Source organism: Tachyglossus aculeatus, chromosome X1, assembly GCF_015852505.1.
Source record: "Tachyglossus aculeatus isolate mTacAcu1 chromosome X1, mTacAcu1.pri, whole genome shotgun sequence".
Lineage (NCBI taxonomy): Eukaryota > Metazoa > Chordata > Mammalia > Monotremata > Tachyglossidae > Tachyglossus > Tachyglossus aculeatus.
Genome location: NC_052101.1, coordinates 105,002,013 through 105,025,480, shown reverse-complemented (window position 1 = coordinate 105,025,480; position 23,468 = coordinate 105,002,013). Strand labels below are relative to the sequence as shown.

General features: G+C 40.4%; 1 protein-coding gene across 1 annotated transcript in view; it reads left to right on the top strand.

Annotated features, from left to right (window-relative positions):
• Nucleotides 1–23,468, top strand: part of CNTN6 (contactin 6) — a 320,129-nt gene that overhangs the window by 158,685 nt on the left and 137,976 nt on the right. Inside the window, exons 5-6 of the mRNA XM_038772802.1 lie at nucleotides 11,638–11,841; nucleotides 12,906–13,008. Coding sequence (XP_038628730.1) covers nucleotides 11,638–11,841; nucleotides 12,906–13,008 — 307 coding nt within the window. The remainder of the gene's footprint in view (nucleotides 1–11,637; nucleotides 11,842–12,905; nucleotides 13,009–23,468) is intronic.

Here is a 23,468-nt window from a genome sequence, read left to right as displayed (position 1 = left end):
GCAGACCTGTTTCCTGTAATGAGCCTAACAAAGGTGTGAGTTCAGTTCTCTTCCACCGAGTTGTGGTGGCAGCACAACAAACAATCTTGGGTTCACTGAAATAACAGAATATCACCCAATAATAAAATGTCAAATACTGTTTTTGTCTTGGAAATGTAATGATTAGCCAAGCCAAGAAATCCATGCTATCTGAACTAATCAGCCTCCTGAGTATAGCGATGTTTCTCCCTTTTGCAAATCTATCATGGTGGAACAGGGAGATGAGATGTGAATTGCAAATATCATTCTTCCCTTAGGTACTAAGATCAGCTAGAAGTTTTAATCACCCTATAGGAAAATAATTATGCTGCAACTTTTCTAGATGCTTATTTCAATAATATCAATATTAGCTATATAAAAAGAATATGATCTGAGCATTGCAGTTCAGATTGGAAAGCAGAATTTTGTGTTAATGGGACAAATATATGTGTGTTCTCCTGAAAAAAACCAGAGATTAAGTTTCAGCATTAGTGGCTACCCATAAATAGACCATTATATCATCTAACTGCTTGCTTGCTCTTGTGCTGAATTAGAATGAGATATTTGCGTGACCCCAGTTTCACTGTCCTGATCATGATTGCTGTACGTGCGCGGTAGAGTACTGAATCACATGTAGAAAGCAACAATAGCTGCCTGCAGGTTTTCATCAGGGTTTATTCCTTTAGCCTTTGGCACCAGGCCCACTCACAAGCCAGCAAGGCTATTAACCTACATTTGGGAGAAAACACATTGCCAAATTAGAGTACTCTGAAGCTTCAAAGCACAATTTGGTCTAGTAGGACCAAATTGGATTTCTTCCTAGCTCACTGGGCACACACTGGTCCTCCAAAGCAGTCCCAAAGCCCTGGCTTCTGCCCCTCATTCATTTGTTCATTCAATTGTATTTATCGAGTGCTTACTGTGTGCAGAGCACTGTACTAAGCACTTGGGAGAATACAATACAGCAATGAACGGACACATTCCCTGCCCACAATGAGCTTACAGTCTAGCCGGGGGGAGACAGACATTAATATAAATAAATAAATTACAGATCTGTACAGAAGCACTGTGGGGGTGGGAGGGGGAAGAACAAAGGGAGCAAGTCAGGTGACACAGAAGGGAGTGGGAGAAGAGGAAAGGAGGTGCTTAGTCAGGGAAGGCTGTAGCTGTATGCCTGAGGTTTGGTTTTCCTGATAAGATAGGGAAAGGGAAAAAGGAGCTGAGGTTCTGGCTCTCAGGCATCCCTGGGTCCATTTATTCAGGTTTTTTTTTTTCTGGGCTGGCCTCCCTCTGATACCATTTGGGGTGGGGGTGGGGGTCAGCAGAGGGGTTCCAATATTCATGAAGGCCATCATCAGTGGCCGCCATAGTGGGGACAGAGGTCACAGGGTCCTCAGGTCTTGAACTTCTGCCTACTGAAATTGTTGGTGTCCACAATTTCACTACAGTCTTGAGGCCTCTCTCAACTCAAGGCCCAGTGTGTTGAGGCGGGGTGGGAGGGGGTGGGGGGCAGCCAGACTTTCAGATGCAGAAGCCTGCCTTCCCATTCCAGTGGGAGATGGAGTTTCTTACCAGGCTGAGAACCTATCATTTCCTAGAATCCCTCTGGAAGGGAGTGTCCAGGCCTCATGGAATATATTATTTTGGTATATAGTAGGCCTATAAAATCAAGGTAATCTGATGAATCCTAAAATACACAGTCAGTAGAACTGTACAACTATGTTAAGCAAAGCTTCCTACTAATTAATTTTTAAAGGACAAAGTTGAAGACATTACTCATTATTGGTAAAATCATTAAACTTGCCTTTATCATGAAATCATGCTTTTCCCGAAAGCAAAATGAAACTTTACTTACTATTAACTTTTGTTTGAAAAAAATCTCATTTTCTAGTTTTAGTAGACTTCCAGCCTACGAGATATTGTAGTAGTAACACTTCTGTTTTCCCCATTTGGCATTTTCAAGTAGTTCTATTTAATTGTTTTCTGGTAATTTATCCAATCTTAGAGCACCACTGTTGTTTGGGCTATTATTTCATACGTGACATATAAAAAGGGTGTTGAAAATTCAAGTATGAATGGATTTTTTTTTCCAGCAAATGTACAGAATTTACTTTCCTGAGTTACGTTCAAAAACAAATAGCAAGTTTTGCGCTTCCCACCAATTTAATGATTTTTGCCTTCTATTAGTCCTTCTTAAGGAAAGCAGTTGATGCCATTTTAAAGGGTAAGATAATAATAGTAACCAGTCAAGTTTTAATTGGTTATTTAAATGAAGAAAGGCAAATAAACCTTATGCTAGTTGTTTGTTGATGATAATTGTTATTTACCCATAAGCAGTTTAAATAATTGAAACCAACAAAAGCTTCAGAATTTTTCTCCCTAAAGGAAAGACAGTGGAAGTAAAATAAAAACAGGCTTTGAGAGAAGAAGCAATCAATCGTGCCCCAGCAAATAGCTATTTCCCTAGTGTCAGTACTGATTTATATGGGTCAAGTTGTAAAGAATGTTGCTCTAGCTTTTAACTGTGAGTTCTCCATGTGCTGGCATGGCCATTATGCATGCCATCCCCAGAATCCCTGCTCCTATAACATTCCTATGCTTGTAAAACACAACCTCCAATTCTTTGGATGTTCATACCTACTCAGTTTGTCACACAAGAGACGGTGAAGAGAATGATGACCTGAGCTATTAAGATGTTTCAGTCACTTCAGAGTTCTGATATTCCTTAATAAGCACCGTGATGTACTTTAAAAATAAGTACATCTTTGCAATTATCTTGAAAAATATCCTTTGTTTTGTTTTCATTTGCTTTTCAGTCTATATTTAAACATTTTGCAAAGCTTAAATATAGAAAGAGTTCTTTGCTTCCTTGTAGGAAAATGCTATCAAACACTTCATTCCATGTGTTTTGCAAGTCCCCCACATCATCACTCTTATCTACTTGTTCATTATCTTTCTCTAGTTCAGGTACAATAGTAATACAAATTAAGGAACCTTATAAATGACAGGCATGATTCCCAAACACTGTCCTTTCAGTAGTATTTTTGTTTAATGAAACTGCCCAGTATCTGTTTTCTGGAAAATGGAGGGGCAGATACATTATCTACGTGGTAATAGTTTTACTTTTTAGAAAATTGTATGTATTAACAGAAATAATGGATGAGGAAATGGTGTATAAAGTAAACAAGAGCACAACTAGGAAAATGGACAAAAAACACATTTTGCCATGAGAAAAATGTGATTCCGGGCTTGAGTTTTGTCCTCTGACTTACAGGCAAAGAAGACCTAAAATGGTCATTGCAGGTAAATATTAGAACATTAGTGGGGAAGAGAATCCTGCAGTTGTACCATCATTTGCGTGAACAGTATCTACTCTGTGCAGAACACTGTACAAGACACTTGGGAGCAGAGTATTGTTGTTTAACAGTGCTATTATCACCTTGAAAGTTATTCACCCCAGGTGTTTTTTCTACCACAAAATAAAATAGTATATTCAATCAATAGAGGATCACAGATATCTCAGCTTGACCTAAAAGGACAATATCAATTCACCTAAAACTTTTGATAAGACATGGGGGCATAAAAGGTACTCTAATCCATAATTCTTGAAGGAAAAATCTACCATTTGGATCTGCATGACAAATCTGAATTTCTTTATTCTGCTCCCTCTATTCAGGAAGAGCCTGTTGACACCTGAAAGAAGGGCCAAAAAAGCAGTTTCAAGATCCACTTGACAGAATACATATAAGAATTTTTCCTTCACCTTATCACTGACATTCTAGCTAGTAAAACCTATGCCCTGTGTAATGTCTATAATGGAATTCATCTTTTGGGTTTATATTTTAAAAAGCATATTGCATTACAAGATGACACGGGGCAAGGAAAGGTATCAAAACAGGATCATGCTCCTGGTAAAATAGGATTTGCTGCATGCTTGAGGAAACTGCAGTTAGAGTCTTAAGTGCCCACTATCGATCTGCTATATTTAATACTAGTAACAATATATTGTCTGGTGCCTTTGTAAACTTCCCAGTAAACTGTTGGACGACAGAATTCTCGTCATTCAATACTAATACCAGAGTTTACTCAGCACAGGGAAAACATCTCACGTTCATTAATAACAAACAAATGTCATCAACGGTGAAGCAAATTTAGGCGAGTGGTTTAAGCATCTTGCTTTTAATTAAGAAAAGCCAAATGGGAAGAGTTTTAGATTCTCGGTTTGTGAAGCATTTGGATTTAGCCCCTTCTCCCGCAATATAAGCACTTGGCCGCTGATGGAACAAGATAAAAAGGGTCAGGCATGCTCTTAGCTTTGGGTGAGACAGAGAAGTAGTCCTGGATGTGAAAGCATCAGCTGAGAAGAGGGCAGGAGACCTAGGAAAATGACCTCTAAAGAAGAAAAGAAGATAGAACAGAATTTAAAAAATGCACACCTTGCAGTCTCCAAAATGCTTTCAAATTTGAAACATGGTGGTTCTTGGTGTTTTAGGGAATTATAGGGCTGGAAGAAAATAGCTCATCTCATCTATCTCACTGCCAACCTCTCACTCACAACCTCCCTCCGGCCTGGATGCCCTCCCTACAGATAATTGCTCTCCCCCAATTCAAAGCCTTATTGAAGGAACATCTCCTCCAAGAAGCCTTCCCTGACTAAGCCCTCCTCTCCTTTTCACCCACTCCTTTTTGCGTCAACCTGACTTTCTCCCTTCATTCATCCTCCTTCCCACCCCCACAGCACATTTGTGTATATCTATATGTGTATATGTATAGATATTCATTCATTCATTCAATCAATCGTATTGAGCACTTACTGTGTGCAGAGCACTGTACTAAGTGCTTGGGGAGTACAAGTTGGCAAATATAGAGACGGTCCCTACCCAACAGCGGGCTCACAGTCTAGAAGGGGGAGATAGGCAATAAAACAAAACATATTAACAAAATAAAATAGAATAGTAAATATGTACAAATAAAATAAATAGAGTAATAAATCTGTACAAACATATATACACGTGCTGTGGGCAGGGGAAGGAGGTAGGGCGGGGGGGTGGGGAGGGGGAGAGGAAGGAGGGGGCTCAGTCCATATACATATATTCAGGTATATACATATGTATATATCTGTAATGTAAGAGGAGCAGCATGGCCTAGTGGCAAGAGCATGGGCTTGGGAGAAAGGTCATGGGTTCTAATCCTGCTTCCACCACTTATCTGCTATGTGACCTTGGATGAGTCACTTAACTTCTCTGTGCCTGTTACCTCATCTGTAAAACGGGGATTGAGACTGTGAGCCCCACATGGGACAACCTGATTACTTCTCATTTACCCCAGTGCTTAGAACAGTGCTTGGCACATAGTAAGCACTTAACAAATACCATCATTATTATTATTATTTATTTATGCATATATATATATATCAATGCCTGTCTCCGCCACTAAGCTATGAGCTCACTGTGGGCAGGGAATATGTCTGTTGTTGTTATAGTGTAGTCTCCAAAGCACTTAGTACAGTGCTTTGCACACAGTAAGTACTCAATAAATGCTATTGAATGAATGAATAAAAGGCAACCTTGGGACATCACCACATCCAGTGTTTTTAAAGAAAGTGCCAGGGAGGAAGAGAACTGATAGCTTGGAGTAGCCCATCGCCATTATCAGAAAAGCAGATCAAGTGTATATCTTGATATTCCTCTCTCAACTCTCCTCACCCTAAACTAATGGGAAATCCAATGTTTAGGTTTCTGGATAAAGAAGAAGCAGGATATTTTGGCAGCATTTTTCTTGTCTGAGCATCTTTATTTGGGAATGCACTGCTCACGCTGAATGGGCAAAGGGCTAGAAAAGGTATTCTACTACCCTTAAGTGGGTACCACATGGAAGACTGGGTTTTAATTTACATTTAAACTGAGGGGTGGAATTTCACTACGAGCAGGGCTTTCTCTGCATGTGTGTATGTATAATAATAATAATAATAAAAATGATGGTATTTGTTAAGCACTTACTATGTGCCAAGCACTGTTCTAAGCATTGGGGTAGATAAATGGTAATCAGGTTGGCCCATGTGGGGCTCACATGTTAATCCCCATTTTACAGATGAGGTAACTGAGGCACAGAAAAGTTAAGTGGTTTGTCCAAGGTCACACAGCAGACAAGTGGAGGAGGCAGGGCTAGAACCCACATCCTCTGACTCCCCAGCCAGTGCTCTTTCCATTAAGCCACAATGTATGTGAGTGTGACTCTGAGCGTATATGTGTGTATGTGTCCATTCATATGCACATTGAGCTGATCATGCTATATGGTGCATCTGTTGTTCCAATCCAGTGCCATACTTCCTAAGCGCTTAGTACAGTGCTCTGCACACAGTAAGCGCTCAATAAATATGATTGAATGAATGAATGAATGAAAGCTGAGGAGAGGGCAGGGGAGGGAAATCCAATGACTTAATTTTCCCCCGGGTGTGCCCAGCCAATGGGGGCTGAGTGTTGTTGGGGTGGAATTTTGGAAGTGAGGCTTTCAGGGATGGAGTGCTGGAAGAGTGAGGGAATAGGTAGAGATAGTATTAACCGTACTTATTGTGTTTTCAATATTTCCTAAGTATGTTTTTTATTGTTCTGGTCGATTTTTGGAAACTTTGGTTAAACGTCGATGTGCATTATATTCTTCCCTATGAGAAAATTTACTCAGTTCAGTGCAGTGTAAAAGGAGAGGTGATGAGGGGCCTGCCCATTTGGTGACCCAAGAAAAGGGTGAAACAGCAAAATTGGGTTAGGCTGTGCCTGAAATAGAAGTCAATAATGAAAAAAAAAAATAGAACCATGTATATAGAAAGAGCTCCTCTCAGGGTCGCACCTCGAGAGTTGTCAGTGCTCTACCAGTCTCGACTATGGGAGGGAGAGTCAAGCAGAGGCCTACCAATTCCATCCCTAGCTTGGGCAGTGGCCAGAGAGTAGAACGCAATCTGCTATAAGTCAAAACTCACCTGTGCTGGGCAGTGGCAGCGTGGGAGAGAGTCAAGGGTGGAGACTCAGGTTTACTGCACGGAAGGAGTCAACGGTAAACCACTTCTGTATTTTTACCAAGAAAATTCTCTGGATACACTACCATAACGATTGCAAATGGAGATGGGGCATTCTGGGAGAGATGTGTCCATGGTGCCGCTCTGGGTCGGAGATGACTCGACAGCATAAGACAAGACAGAGAGAGAACCCCAAATAGAGTGCTAAATACCCACTAGTGTTAGTATGATGAGGTTGTAGGATCACAGACTGTAGCCACATTACTGGGGGCAAGGAGCTAGAGTCCTTAGAGCTTCACAGGGGTTCATAATATCTTAAAGAGAGCAATCATTCTTTTTCTTCAAAGTTTTATCAGCATTGCTCAAATTCTTGAGAATGAAATTTTCCAAGACTATTCTAGTGTGGCAAGGAGAGTAATGACAGGCAACTAGAGCACTTCTAGCTTTTCTTAGTCCCTTCTTTTCAGGCTTTCATCCCAACCGACCCTGGGCTTTGACTTTGGTTAATTAGGTCATGCCCCTCGATGTCAATACCATGGGGGTGATGGCCTCTCCTGCCTCAGGGGAGTTGGCACTCCCAACTCCCACTCCTTATTCTACCATATCTCTACTACAGGAAAGCAGCATGGCTTAGTGGCAAGAGCCCGGGCTTGGGAGTCAGAGGACGTAGGTTCTAATTCCAGCTCCACCATTTGTCTGCTGTGTGACCTTGGGCAAGCCACTTAACTTCTCTGTGCCTCAGTTACCTCATTTGGAAAATGGGGATTAAGACTGTGAGCCCCACGTGAGACAACCTGATTACCTTGTATCTACCCCAGCGCTTAGAACAATGCTCGGCACATAGTAAGCACCTAATGAATACCATAATTATTATTAATTATTAGTAGTAGTAGTACCATATGAAGAGGTCCAATAAATTTCAAGTGCTAAGACAAATGATGGAAGGCAAAAAGAAAGCTCTGCAATGCAAGTTTACCACCTTCTTTATAATTAGGTAGCCTAGACCTATTGCATATCCTGGTTCTCCTCTTATCTCTCCGGCCATTCATTCTCAGTCTCCTTTGTGGGCTCATCCTCCCCCTCCCATCCCCTTACTGTAGGGGTTCCTCAAGGGTCAGTTCTTGGTCCCCATCTGTTCTCTATCTACACTCACTACCTTGGTGAACTCATTCGCTCCCATGGCTTCAACTATCATCTCTATGCTGATGACACCCAAATCTACATCTCTGCCCCTGCTCTCTCTCCCTCCCTTCAGGCTCGTGTCTCTTCCTGCCTCAAGACATCTCCATCTGGATGTCTGCCCGCCACCTAAAACTCAATATGTCCAAGACTGAACTCCTTATCTTCCCTCCCAAACCCTGCCCTCTCCCTGACTTTCCCATCACTGTAGATGGCACTACCATCCTTCCCATCTCACAAGCCCACAGCCTTGGTGTCATCCTCGACTCTGCTCTCTCGTTCACCCCTCACATCCAATCCGTCACCAAAACCTGCCGGTCTCACCTCTGCAACATCACCAAGATCCGCCCTTTCCTCTCCATCCAAACCGCTAACCTGCTGGTTCAATCTCTCATCCTATCCTGACTGGATTACTGCATCAGCCTCCTCTCTGATCTCCCATCCTCGTGTCTCTCCCCACTTCAGTCTATACTTCACGCTGCTGCCCAGATCCTCTTTGTGCAGAAACGCTCTGGGCATGTTACTGCCTTCCTCAAAAATCTCCAGTGGCTACCAGTCAACCTACGCATCAGGCAAAAACTCCTCACTTAAGGCTTCAAAGCTCTCCATCACCTCACCCCCTCCTACCTCACCTCCCTTCTTTCCTTCTACAGCCCAGCCCACACCCTCCACTCCTCTGCTGCTAACCTCCTCACTGTCCCTCATTCTCGCCAGTCCCATTGTCGACCCCCGGCCCACATCCTCCCCCTGGCCTGGAATGCCCTCCCTCCACAAATCCGCCAAGCTAGTTCTCTTCCTCCCTTCAAAGCCCTACTGAGAGCTCACCTCCTCCAGGAGGCCTTCCCAGACTGAGCCCTCTCCTTCCTCTCCCCCTCCCCATCCCCCTGCCCTACCTTCTTCCCCTCCCCACAGCACCTGTATATATGTTTGTACAGATTTATTACTCTATTTTACTCGTACATATTTACTATTCTATTTATTTTATTTTGTTAATATGTTTTGTTTTGTTGTCTGTCTCCCCCTTCTAGACTGTGAGCCCATTGTTGGGTAGGGACCATCTCTATGTGTTGCCAACTTGTACTTCCCAAGCGCTTAGTACAGTGCTCTGCATACAGTAAAGCTCAATAAATATGAATGAATGAATGAATATGAAAGGAAAAAAACTTTTTACCTCTCAAGGACCTGTGCATGGCCCTGGCAGTACTTTGAATGAAGAGAGATTTAAAGCAAGTGCTATGTTCAAATCACAGGTGGAGAATCCCTAATCGACCCATCTTTGCCTGTTTCAGAACGTTTCACTATCTTAGAGGTTTGATCTCACCTATTTTAAAGCCTACAGATGATTGTATCTCACAATAACACTTGGAATACCATACTAATGTTTCATAGTCATCACTTCTGTAAAAATGGTGGCCCAGTGAAGAAATGCTACGTGGGCAAGAAAATTAGTTACCTTCATCAGGTCTTTAAAAGGGAACCAATAAATCAGTAGGACTTGCAGAAAACTTACTATCATCATCATCATCAATGGTATTGATTGATCACTTAATGTATGCAGAGCACTGTACTAAGCATTTTGGGGAGTACAACAGGATTGGTAAGTTCCCTGCCTACAGTGAGTTTACAGTCTAGAGGGGGAAAAGGCTATTTGCAGAGCACTGTATTGAGCACTTGGGACAGACCAATAGAGTTAGTAGACACAATGCCTGTCCTCAAGGAACTAGTGCCTAGCTTAGTGCCTTATAATAATAACTAATAATTATTAGGTATTAAAGTCTAATACCTAGCTATTAGGTAGGTTCCTGGAAGGTCAAGGAAGGCCTCATAATGTGACAAAGAAAGTTGAACAAATGCTTCCAGGTGGACTCAGGAGGGTGGTTTTAGGTACTGAAAATGCCAAGGTGAGCTTCGCAGTTTGTACCATCAGATATCAAACACAATAACACAACAAGAATAACACTTTTGTGCATCCACTGGGGGCAGGAATGTGGTTCCTGCATGGACCTTTCCAGTTCCAGTCCCATTCATAGTTGAACTTCAATGTCAGTGGAGTCTTCTGTGAATATGAGGGACAACTCCATATACTATCCAATACTAAAGGGCTGTTGATGTCTGTCCAAGAACATCCTTCAGTAGAGGCACAGGGGTTCTCTTGATTATTGTACTGGTATGGAACTGGTATGGACTAGAGGGTTACAAATATCTCATGGTCCTATTGTGTTAAAAACCCACATGGTTCCACCTAAGCTATTTTTTTTTTTTTGAGTTTTGCCCTCTCGATAAGAGTTGTGTTTTTTAAGTGCCTACTACGTGCCAAGCACTGTATTAAGCTCAGGGGTAGATATAAGATAATCAGGTCCCACAGAGGGTTCACAGTCTAAGTATGAGGGAGCACAGATATTGAATCCCCATTTTTCAGATGGGGGAACTGAGGCACAGAGAAGTTAAGTGACTTCCCCAGTGTCACACAGCAGACGTGTGACAGAGCTGGGATCAGAATCCATGTTTTCTGACTCCCAGGCCAGTGTTCTTTCCTCTAGGCCATGAAGCCTCTCTTAAAAGTTGGATAAAAGTTGGTTGCTCCTGAAAATACATCTTCAGAGAGTTAAAGCATAACTATAGGTCGTAAAGGTAATTAACGTTTTAGTTAATGTATGTGAATCTATATGGAATACAATGATAAATGATCATCCATTGAAGATGTTTTGTGGGGGTTTTTCAATCAATCAATGGTATTTATTCAGCACTTCTTGTGTGCAAAGCACTGTACAAAGCCTTTGGAAGAGTACAGTAGAATCAGTAGACACAATCCCTGCCCTCAAGGAGCTTACAAAGCAACAGGAGGGGCAGTCCTTAGAACAATTTTTTCTTACAGATCCCAGGCCCCAAATGATGGTTAATGTTGAACTTAATTGAAACGGAATAGTTGTTCACCGAAAGGCCAGTCATCCTGTTTCATCCTGGACAGTCTGGTTTTCAGCTGATCTGTCCCCGGTACAATAAGGACCCAGCTCAGTGTACTTTTTCATCCAGTCTTTTTATTTTTCAGCACCCAGTTTCCCTCCATATGGCAAGTTTTGCTGCTCTGAAATGGCACCTCTGTTCACTTGGACACAGAATGCAATTCTGGAACAAATAGGGACCACCACATGTACCTCAATGTCTGGCATGTTCGAGCACCATCATTTGGCCATCCTACCGTAAGGCAGGGTATACCAAGAACTGTGAAAAATGCAAGAGATTCGGTTTGAATTTTGACCGAGAGGATTAAGCTTCTTTCTTATTTCCTTACACACCCCCAACCGTTCCAAATCATGAACAGAAAGCCAGCAGATGGTTCCCGACTCAGTAGCTGGAAGGAGAGAATGATGGTGTGGAGGTCAGAAGGATTTCCAAACCTGTATCGATAAGCCTTTCATGTTTTCCAGATCTATCTTATGCTTGGATCTTCAATGACAATCCCTTGTATGTTCAGGAGGATAGCCGGCAGTTTGTATCGCAAGCAACGGGCAACTTGTACATCGCCAAAGTGGAGCCGTCAGATGTGGGGAATTACACCTGCCTTGTAACTAATGCAGAAGCACAAAAAAATGTGCAGGGTCCACCCACTCCATTAATGCTTCGCAAAGACGGTGAGATAAATAAATTTGACTGCTTCTCTGGGAAATTCTCATGAAAAAGAGAGGCTCGAATTGTCTCAACTTGTAGCTTTTCCTAGCCTCTTCGGTTCAGCCTTTGATCCCAATCAATTCACTTGCCTACATAAAAGGGAAAAAATGTTCCAGTTTAAGGATTGTGGAAAAACGATACACCAAGCAAAATAAGCAAGAACTATGCAGTGATCTCCAAGAGAAAAACAATTTGAGTTTCTCTTGCTAATTTTGTCCTTCACGGAAAACTTATATTCAAATTAGACTCTGACAAGTTTTAGAGCTTAAATTTAAGTCACGGTCTGTATGATTCAGAGAACTAGAAAATCTAGGAAAGTCATTGGAGTGGAAAAAAAAAACCTCTTTAGTTGGCTCTATATGTTTCCCACTGTGAACATTTAATTAAAGATAGCTTGTTGGTAAAGTTTGTGATAATATTCTGAATTCAAATTGTAGGCCCACTTACTGTCCTCAAAGCATTTTTGAAAGGGCAAGTACATACTGACGTGTCACGATAATAAGGCAACTGAGAATTATGAAAATCCAATTCCATCTAGAAACTTTTCTGCCAGAGCTTTATTGACATTAGCAGTTGCTAATACTGCAAAATAACTTACGAAATTCTTAATGCAAAATGTGCCAGTTACTAAATTCATTTCTGGACTCAGTTCTTCCACAGTATATCTCCCCTTCATTTCAAGTTGTAGCTTTGTGGGTACACAAAAGGTATGTATTATGAGAACGTCTACAGATTTTCTTCATTCTGCTTTGTATCCTTGCTCTGCCTTGCAGTTTTCCTCTCTTTCTGTCCTTCCAAATGTTAATTCCATGACCCTTCAAATGCTTTCCATTTAAAAGCCCCATGAATATGGAAAAAATGAAAGTACAAAGGAAGGTTTTAACAGCATGCTATCCTTTTATTCTGCTATTTGATTTACCACCAGTAACCATTTACTTTGAGTAAAAATTGTCCTCCTTATTTAAGCAGATTTGTTTGATTGGGCAGGAGCAGAACTTGCAGTTCTAACTGTTGTGATGTTTAACAGGTATAATGGGGGAGTACGAACCAAAGATTGAAGTACGTTTTCCTGAAACAACTCATGCCGCAAAAGGTTCATCTGTAAAACTGGAATGTTTTGCCCTTGGAAAGTAAGGTTGTTTTTTTTTTTTAACTTTTAGTTTTTCTGGCTGCTTTTTTTATAAAACGTTTTGCTATTCAAACATTGCTCTGAGTTAAATTACACAATGGATCTGAAATGTTTGACAAAATGAAAGTGTCAATTGGAATTTAAACAAACATTTCTAGTACTCTGGAAATGTATGGGACTGACTTTCTCTCCCAATTTTGCTGATACTTCTTTTGTTTTATGGGTAACGAGATGCCTTAGGCTGAGTATTCCTGGAAATTAATTGCACTTGTGTAAGGTAGTGGATGAAATTGCTAAACTTTCCAACTCATCCTTCCCTCCAATGTGTCATGCCATAATCATCCAGAAATACATTGCCTGGAGTGTCTCATTGCTTAATTAATCAGCAGTTCTAGAAAATGAAAAACCTGTACTGCTCATTTCCAAAATAAGACTAATTAAATGCCATTGTTCATAGCCGATAATTAGAGTTGAGCTGAACCTGCCCAGAGGTAGTGAAGGTATATGTTACTCTCTGACAGGATTTTAAGCAGGGTGAACATTTGTCAGAACTCATCTTGGAATGATGGAATGTTGGTCTGCCAAATGGCTATAATTTTGAGTTCAATACCTAGAGTTCCTCTCTGCTGTCTCATTTATTTATTCCAAGTCTATAATTTCAACATATCCAATTTTAAAGCCTAGATCATATGGGCATGCAAAAAAAAAAAAAACCACCCAAAAAAGAGACAAGAAGGACTCTGGTTCATTGATATCCCAGGAAGTCTCAGTGAACTATGGGTATTTATAAAGTGAATGTATATACCTTATCTGAATAGATTATCTTTTTTATACCACTCCCAGGGAATTCAGGAATGATAATATCTGACAAATCCAAAATCTTATTATTCCTTGAAGAGGTCGTTTGGTGCAGTTCAAAGAAAGTTGGTTGCCATATCAAATCCATCTGACTACAAATATCACATTAACCTTAATATAGTTTTGCTTCATTTTGAGAACCATCTTAAAATTGTGTGCATTCAAAGTTCTCAAGCCTACTTAAAGGATAAAAGCTTAAAAACCCAAAACTTCCACTGTAAAATACTTGGAATTATCTCATTTTTTATTTGAAACAGACCAGTGAAATATACCCATGAAAAACATGACTGAATAGAGAAATTATGGATTTTAATATCCATCATTTATTGATTTATATTAATGTCTGTCTCCCCCTCTAGACTCCAAGCTCACTGTGGTCAGGGAATGTGTCTCCTAACTCTGTTGTATCATACTTTTCCAAGCACTTAGTACAGTGCTCTGCACACAGTAAGAGCTCAATAAGTACTATTGAAAGATATAATGCATAAAAAATTTACACTTATATAGTCAAATTGTGAATAGCATCCAAAAAACAGAATCAGATTATTATTATTATTAATTGTCTTATACAATCTCAAGTCCTATTCAATGCTCTCCTATGCTATAACACAGTCCCATTAGTTATTCTTCAAATGTGGTCCTTATTACATATCTAATCGTTCCATGATTCTTCAGTATTCTATTTTGCCTAAAAATGAATTTGGATGTATTATCATAGTGCCATTTATTTTACCTAATGTAGCATAACTATCAAAAGAGTATTTGACTATAATTTGGAATTGGATTGGGTTCAAAATCAAGTTTGAAAAGTCTGCTTTCATTTTGTTTTTAAATATGTTCCTTTTTGTACTCATGGAAAATAGCATAAAAGAAAAATTACGAGTATTAAAGAGGATTTGGGGGTTTTTTTTGTATTTTAGTGGTATTTGTTAAGTGCTTACTTTGTGTTTTCAGAACTGGGGTAGAAAATGGTAATCAGGCTGGTCATAGTCCCTGTCCCTCATAGAGTCACAGTCTAAATCGGAAAGGGGAGGATTTAATTCCCATTTTTCAGACGTGGTAACCTAGGCACAGAGAAGTTAGGTTCGATGGGTTTATTATCATTCTATCATCAGAAAATGAGTTCCAGAGAACTTAAACATTTCATATAGACAGGTAACCCAAATTGCATATTCTGAAAATACACAAGTAACAGAAGAACTTTTATTTTTTGAAGAATCCTGGAACAAATTTTGAATAATTCTGATTGATTCATGAAGAAATGCAACATGGCCTAGTGGAAACATCACGGGACTGGGAGTCAGAAGACCTCGGTTCGAATCCCAGCTCCTCCACTTGTCTGCTGTGTGACCTTGGGCAAGTCACTTCATTTCTCTCTGCCTCAGATACCTCATCTGTAAAATGGGATTAAGACTGTGAGCTCTATGTGGGACTGGAATTGCGTCCAACCCAATTATCTTGTATCTACCCCGGCATTTAGTACAGTGTCTGGCACATAGTAAGCACTTAACAAATACTATTAACAAAATAATATAATTCACTCCTGCTCTGAAGTGTTTATAATTCAGATCATTGGAGCTGTGCAGGATAAAACGTGTCATAAAGGTATTGGTCTGATTTATGCCTAAAGTACCTTTGCACCACACAACCTTACTAACAGACCTTTCAGAATATTGGAGGACTGAGCTCATCAATTTATTTATTCATTCAATTATAGTTATTGAGTGCTTACTGTGTACAGAGCATTGGGAGAGTACAATACAACAATAAATGGACATAGTCCCTGCCCACAATGAGGTTATAGTCTAGAGTGGGGAGGGGGAGAATGTCCATTGATGACTTCAATAGTCAAGTAATTACTTATTTCCATGAGCCTTGTCTACACTAGAGCCCTAGGATGGTAGTTATCCTCTCTATTGGCCTATCATTACTAAGAAATTCTCCAAAAGTTAGTGGATTCTAATATATATCATGGATCTGTACTCTCCAAAGAATGGCTAAACCCACTGGAGATTTTCCTTAGTGATGACTGCAATAATAATAATAATGGTATTTATTAAGCACTTACTATGTGCCGAGCCCTGCTCTAAGTGCTGGGATAGATACAAGCTAATCAGGTTGTCCCACGTGGGGCTCACAGTCTTGATCCCCATTTTACAGATGAGGTAACTGAGGCACAGAGAAATTAAGTGATTTGCCCAGAGTCACACAGCAGACTAGTGGCGGAGCCGAGATTAGAACCCATGATCTCTGACTCCCAAACCCGTGCTCTTTCCACTAAGCCACGCTGCTGCTCAAGGCACTCTCCAACTACGTGCCATATGTCACCCAAGTCAGGCTTTACTCAATGAAAGACAATATTTCACAACACCTGATGGACTTTTTTATCCTGCATTTTCAAAATGATAACTTTATATTTCTTAAGACACGCCCTCATACTTGCTTTGGTCAGACTTTAGTATTTAGGGACTCTGGAGGTAGCTGTGGGTCAGACATCTATCAAAAAAAAGAAAAGTAATGAAAATAGAGGATTATAGCCAAAATGTTGACAGTTCCTTAACTATTGCAGTGCTAGTAGGATTCCACTGTAATGATAATGGAAAGAGTGAGAGAGCAATAACCGTTAGAAAAATGATTTAATGGAAATCTTCTTGAAATAAGTAGTGATCAACCTTCAAAAATTCTCTAGGGACTTCAAAGGAGAAATAACTAAGAGCAAGGTTCTAGGGTTAGAAGAAATAATCTCTCCTCCAGAGATTGCATCTGCTGTAACGGAGTGTATTGAAGAGGAAAATAAAATAAAGTTCAGAAAATAAGTACAACTGCATATATCCTACTTGCACCGGGAAAGAGTCCATCTCATGTAATTATGAAATAGACCTGAACAAGGATTTGTTTGTTTTTATTTTTAAACACAATTTTTGAAGTGTATTCTAACTTTGTCCATTTCTCCATGCTCAAACTATATTCAGGCCTGGAAAAGAATAGAACTCCTGGGACCTGGTTTTATACATCACAAATCCCACAGTTTTATACATTTCCACCGTTTTTATCGAATATACTGCCATTTCAGCACTTCCCTCTGGCAGCCCTTATGCACATTTCTTTAAATGCAATTGCTCCCACGTACTTCTAATTTATTTTAAAGTTTGCGTCCCCTACTAGATTGCAAGATCTTTGAGGAGAGGTATTTTCTAATGATGATGATGGTGTTTGTTAAGCTCTTACTATGTGCAAAACACTGTTCTAAGCGCTGGGGGGATACAAGGTGATCAGGTTGTTCCACGTGGGGCACACAATCTTAATCCCTATTTTACAGATGAGGTAACTGAGGCACAGAGAAGTGAAGTGACTTGCCCTTCAAATACTTAGTACAATGCTCTGTACACAATAAGTGCTCAAAAAGTGCTACTGATGAACTGAAATAAGCAAACTGGAAAGAGCTAGGTATCAAACAAGTGAAGAATATTAAGTATCACTTCCATTTCCTACCAAACAAGTAGAGGTCAATCATCCATTCTCCTTCTCCCATGGAATCAGGACTCTCTCACCTTCCTCCCCACATCTCTGATCTGGGACCCTTAATTTCTGCCATTTCCCACCTAAACTGGGAATACTGAGTTTTGTTTTAGTTTGTTTTTATGGTATTTGTTACATGCTTACTGTGTGCTAAGCACTATTCTAAGCACTGGTGTAGCATACACGATAGGTTGGATACAGTCCCTGTCTCATGTAGGGCTCACAGTCTAAGTAGAAGAGAGGAGGATTTAATCCCCATTTTACAGATGAGGTAACTCTGAGGTACAGAGAAGTTACATGCTTTGCCCAATGTCATACAGAAGAGAAGTGGTGGGGCTGGTTTCTCATCCCCAAGTCCTCTCAAAGACAGGTCCCCTGGGTCTCCTGACCTACCCCCAGAACTGGGGTTCCTAGGTCCCTTCACCCTCTCTTTTCCCAGTCTGAAGAGTTTGGGGTTTCTGGATTCTATCTGCCTCCCCTCCCCTCCCCTCCCCTCCAAGGAGGAGGTAGGTTTTTGATTCAGGTTTTAAGATCTCCTCACAAGAGACAGTTGTGAAGGAGGAGAATATGACCAGGGGGCAGGAGTGCGGTGGCACTTGTGGAAGATCATGTCTTGGAACTCCTACCTTCTCGAGATAATTGTTGGTAAGGTCATCAAAACACTAATATGAGGGCAGTGAGGATTTCAGGGGGAAGGTCATGGTCTGGAATAGTTGGGAGTATGGGAGATTCTGATTGTGGTAGTCTAAGAAGAAGGTCTAATACTGTTGCTGAACAGAAGATCCCTGTGAGCAGGGAATGTGTCTAACCACTCAGTTATAGTGTACTTTCCCAAGCAGTTAGTACAGTGCTCTGTGCACTGTAAGTGTTCAATGAATATGATTGATTGAACGAAGAGAGGGCTGAGTTATAGCAGGTAAGTGACTAAGTTGTGTTGTTTCTAGATAACCACCAGCACACTTCAGCTGCACAAGGGCAACCCAGGGCTGGAGGTTGGTCCAGTGAGAATGATAATGGGTCAATAGGGCTGTTGACTTCAAAATAGCTTCAGCAAATACATTATATATTTTAGATAAATGTCATAAGTCACTTTGGATTTGATTGGATACTCTTTTTTTTTTTTTAGGAATCTTACTTCTTTACCTTTCTAGTCTGGATTTCCAGCTTCACCAATCAAACTTTCTCTGGTTAACAAGTCACAGTTAATCTTTTGTAATGAAAATTTTTTTAAAAAAGAAAAAGTAAAGACTTCATCATTTTGCAATTCTCTGTTTTCATCTTTCCCTTCCTGCCACATGTTCGACATTGTGCCTGGTCTTCTTTTGAAAATATAATTGAAGGATATATTTTGTTAGTATTATTTCTTATACTAACTGTATCTCCTTCTTGGCTTTGTGGGAGGGAGGTCAGTGAGAAAAGTGGGGATAATATCCTTAATTTTCCATCTGTATTAGCATCTTACATTTATTGAATTCCCCAGATAATCGCTAAAGTTTTCAATTGCCTGCCCAGTTAACAGCCTAAAAATGTATTATGACAGAATATTCATGTTCAAATGTCTGATTTTAGTGGAACTTTGTTTTGAGGAAGGGCTATTCTTTGATAGGGTGAAGCGGTGGAAAATAGATTTGACTTGTGTACAACTACTGTTTTCAAAAAACTATTTCCTTATTTTTCAAACCTCCAGGTAATGCAGCGCTTGCTATAGAAGAAAAATGGGATATTTATGGTACTTAAGCCTATTCTTATTGCAAACACCATACCATGCATAATCTCTGTAACTTTTGCAAATTTAGTGATGAATACACAGCCAGAGCAAAACAAAGAATGGAACAATTGAGTCAGTAAATTTAGGCAGTTCTAAAAGGCAGCCTGGATGACGCAGGCCAAAACTGGATTTTATGTCCTATATCTGTCTTGATGGTGCAGTATATTTTGGATGCTTCTGATGGTTCATGGATCTGAGGAGTTGAATTACTAGACTAACTTTTCACTGCCAAAAATGCATCAGTAACAGCTGGTAGTTCCTCATGATTACCATAAAATGGAAGCTGACAAAAATCTACAATAGGAAGCAGCATGATGGCCTAGTGGAAAGAGCACGGGCCTGGGAATCGCCACTGTGTGTGACCATGGGCAAGTCACTTCACTTCTCTGTGCCACAGTTACCTCATCTGTAAAATGATGATTATGACTGTGAGCCCTATCTGGGACATGGGCTGCATCCAATCTGATTATCTTGTATCTTCCCCAGTGCTTAGTATAGTCCCTGGCACATAGTAAGTGCTTAACAAATATCATAAAAAAAACTATGACCCTAAATACTACAGTATTACTAAAGGGTAGAGCTGGAGCTACCCTCATCACAGACACAGGTGGAATCTTTAATAGATGGCAAGAACACTATCTAAAGATGTCTTCGACCAGTGAAGAAAAGATACCTCAAAGCATAGAAAATGAGCCAAATTGTGGAGACATGAATTTAGCTCCAATTTTGAGGAAATAACCTCCCCTGCCAGCTCAGAACTTCTCCTCAACTCTCCCTCCTGAAGTGTCACCATTGCCCTGCCTATTCTCTTTGCATTCCACCCCAGACTAACACTGGCCCCCCAGAAATTGTGGGTAAAGGCAGCAGCACTGAAGTCCCCAGTGGAACCTGGCAGCCTAGAAATAGACTAAGATGGGAGAAGAAGGTAATCTGGGGTTTGAATTGAATTCAAAATGTGGTGAGGGAAGGAGAGAGAGTGGAACTGTGTTTCGGTACCTTAGAGGGATTGAGGCTATCCTTGTGTTTCTTGAGAGGAAAGAGGTTATGTTCCTCGTGCCATGCCAAACCACAAAAAAAAAATGCATTGCTCTGATAGATAACTCATAGCTCTCTTGGACAGAACATGGGAGATGAATGGATGACAACAGGATATGCAATTAACTACTGTATGGCATTCTGAAAGAGGGGACACATGAGCCGAGGGGGCAGAATAAAAGATTTAAAGACATAATGAAGCACAGCTATGATGATGATGATAATGGTATTTGTTAAGTGCTTACTATGTGTCAGGCACTGTACTAAGCGCTAGGGTGGATACAAGCAAATCGAGTTGGACACAGTCCCCGTTCCACATGGGGCTCCCAGTCTCAATCCCCATTTTACAGATGAGGGAACTAAGGCCCAGAGAAGTGAAGTGACTTGCCCAAGGTCACACAGCAGACAAGTGGCAGAGCCAGGATAAGAACACATGACCTTATGACTCTCCAGGCCCATGTTCTTTCCTCTAGGTCATGCAGCTTCTCAGGAGTCAATCAGCAAAGGCATCACAGATATGGGGATACTAAGAGACAAGCTTGAAAACAGAAATAAGTTCTGTGTGAGACAAATCATGTAGCACAATAAGGTTCTAATGTTATATGCAAACAATGAGGAAGAAATGCGTTGGTATTTTCAGCCACATAGGCATGTGTAAGTAGGATCTTGCTGGCAGGAATATTCTCTGCAAAAATGAAGGATAGATTAGGTGTAGAAATAAAAATTCTCACTTATAGATGATATATACGTATATATATATATATATATATATATATATGTATACTTTTATAATGTCTCAAAATACTGCTTAATTTGGCTCTTTGATTCAATTGTCTAGTGTAGAGACGGACCTGACTTTTCAAACTTTCTTTAGACTGAATTTGAGATTGTTAGAGGTTTTCTTTGACTAAATGTCTAATGCATTCAGTGTGTGAAGTCTTGGAGGGTGGCAAAAGAGGACTTGTAAAACCAGTGACTAAAAATGACAGCTTAAGCAAGTCAGTTTGCCCCTCTCTGTTCCTAAATTTTTCCATCTGATGAGAACATAACAACTGATTTCTCTCTGCCATTCTGAAATACCAGGAAAAGGCATAAGTCATATCCAGACTTAATGAAACCTTAAAGTGCAATGTCTCATATGAATGAGGCAAAATGATGAAAGGAAGTTAATAGCTTCTGACTGGGGTATATTTAAATAAGGGAAATTCACCTGTAGAAGTTCACCCGAAGTATCTGTGATATTGTGTCTCAGTCCACTATGGCTAATCTGATCATCATCATCAATCGTATTTATTGAGCGCTTACTATGTGCAGAGATCACTAAGCAAAGAGAAAATTGGCTATCTGTTGGAATCTTAATTGGGGTGCCTTCTGGGATATGTACCTTTTCCTGTTTTGGGTTTTCAGTGCTGACTTGATCACAGCTTTCCAATCTCAGGTTTATCTCATTTGTGTAACTTGACATACTCTTAATTATCCAAGCAGGAAATTAATTGTATTGTGAAATGCCCTGAGAAGCAAAGTCTACAGGTGCTACACAAATGCAATACGATTGACTGACAACTCTCTATGTATCTTCTCTAAGGCTGTGTGACCTTGGGCAAGTCATCTAACTTCACTGTGCCTCAATTACCTCATCTGTAAAATGGGGATTAAGACTGTGAGCCCCATTTGGGGCAGGAACTGTGTCCAACCTGATTAGCTTGTATCTACCTCAGAGTTTAGTACAGTACCTGGCACATAGTAATCACTTAACAAGTGCCTTTTTGTGAAAAAAATAAGAACTTTAGTATTATTATTAAGTGCTATTGAGTCATTTCTGATTCATAGCGACTCCATGGATATACTTTCTCCAGAACATCCTGTCCACTGCCACAATACACAACCTTTCTAACAATTATTCCATTATCACTGTTATGGTCTCAATCCATCTAGCTGCTAGCCTGCCTCTTCCATGTTTTCCCTGGAATTTTCCTAGCATTAGTGTCTTCCCCAGAGAATTAGTCGTCCTGATTATGTGTCCAAAATGTGCTAACCTAAGTCGAGTCATTTGGCCTTCCAAAGACCACTTTGACTTAATTTGCTCCAAAATCCATTTGTTTGTTTTTCAGGCAGTTCATGGCATTCGCAAAAGCCTTCTCCAACACCACATTTCAAAAGAATCGTTGTTCTTTCTATCCTGTTTTTTCACTGTCCAGCTTTCAGATCCAAACATTGTCACTGGAAACACCACAGAATTGACAATTTGTATTTTTGTGGCAATTGTTACTGATAAAAGTAAATTGATGATCGTCATAACAAACCTCAACTGTACTTATAAACAACAAAATAGATTTTTATTTTCTTTTTAATTCAGTAGCTTTTCCATTAGTCAATCATATTTACTGAGCACTTACTTTGTGCAGGGCATTGTACTAAGCACTTGGGAGAGTACGACACAACAATGTAACAGATGCATTCCCTGCCTTCAGTTGGGTAAATACAATAAGTAGATGCAATGAAACAAAAAAAAACCTCATCTTTACTAGTAGTATCAAGCAGTAAATTTGAAGTCAATATTCTTTGACATTTCAAGCAGAGAAGCAGTGTTGCCTGGTGGATAGAGCATAGGCCTTGGAGACAGAAGGACCTAGGTTCTAATCCTAGCTTCCCCACTTATTTGTTGTGTGACCCAGGGCAAGTCACTTAACTTCTCTGGGCCCCAGTTACCGCATCTATAAAATGGGGATTAAGACTGCGAGCCTCGGGTGGGCCTGTAAACTCCCTCTAGACTGTAAGCTCAATGTAGGCAGGGAACATATCTATTTTTTGTTGTATTCTCTCAAGTGCTTAGAACAGTGCTCCGCACACAGTAAATGCTCAAAAAATACGATTGAATGATTGAATGAATGAAGGAATGAATGAACACGGACTGTGTCCAACCTGATCAGCTTGTATCTTCCCCAGTCAGCCTCCTCTCTGACCTTCCTGTCTCCTGTCTCTCCCCACTCAAGACCATACTCACTCTGCTGTCTGGATCATTTTTTTCTAAAAGAACAGTCAGTCCATATCTCCCCACTCCTGAAGAATCTCCAGTGGTTGTCCATCTACATCCACATCAAATATAAATTCCGCAACATTGAATTTAAAGAATTCAACAAGCTCACACCCTCCTACTTTACCTCACTGATTTCTTACTACAACCCATCCCTCACACTTGGCTTCTCTAATACCACATTACTCACTGTACCTTGATCTCATCTATCTCACCACTGACCCCTTGCCCACCTCCTTTCTCTGAC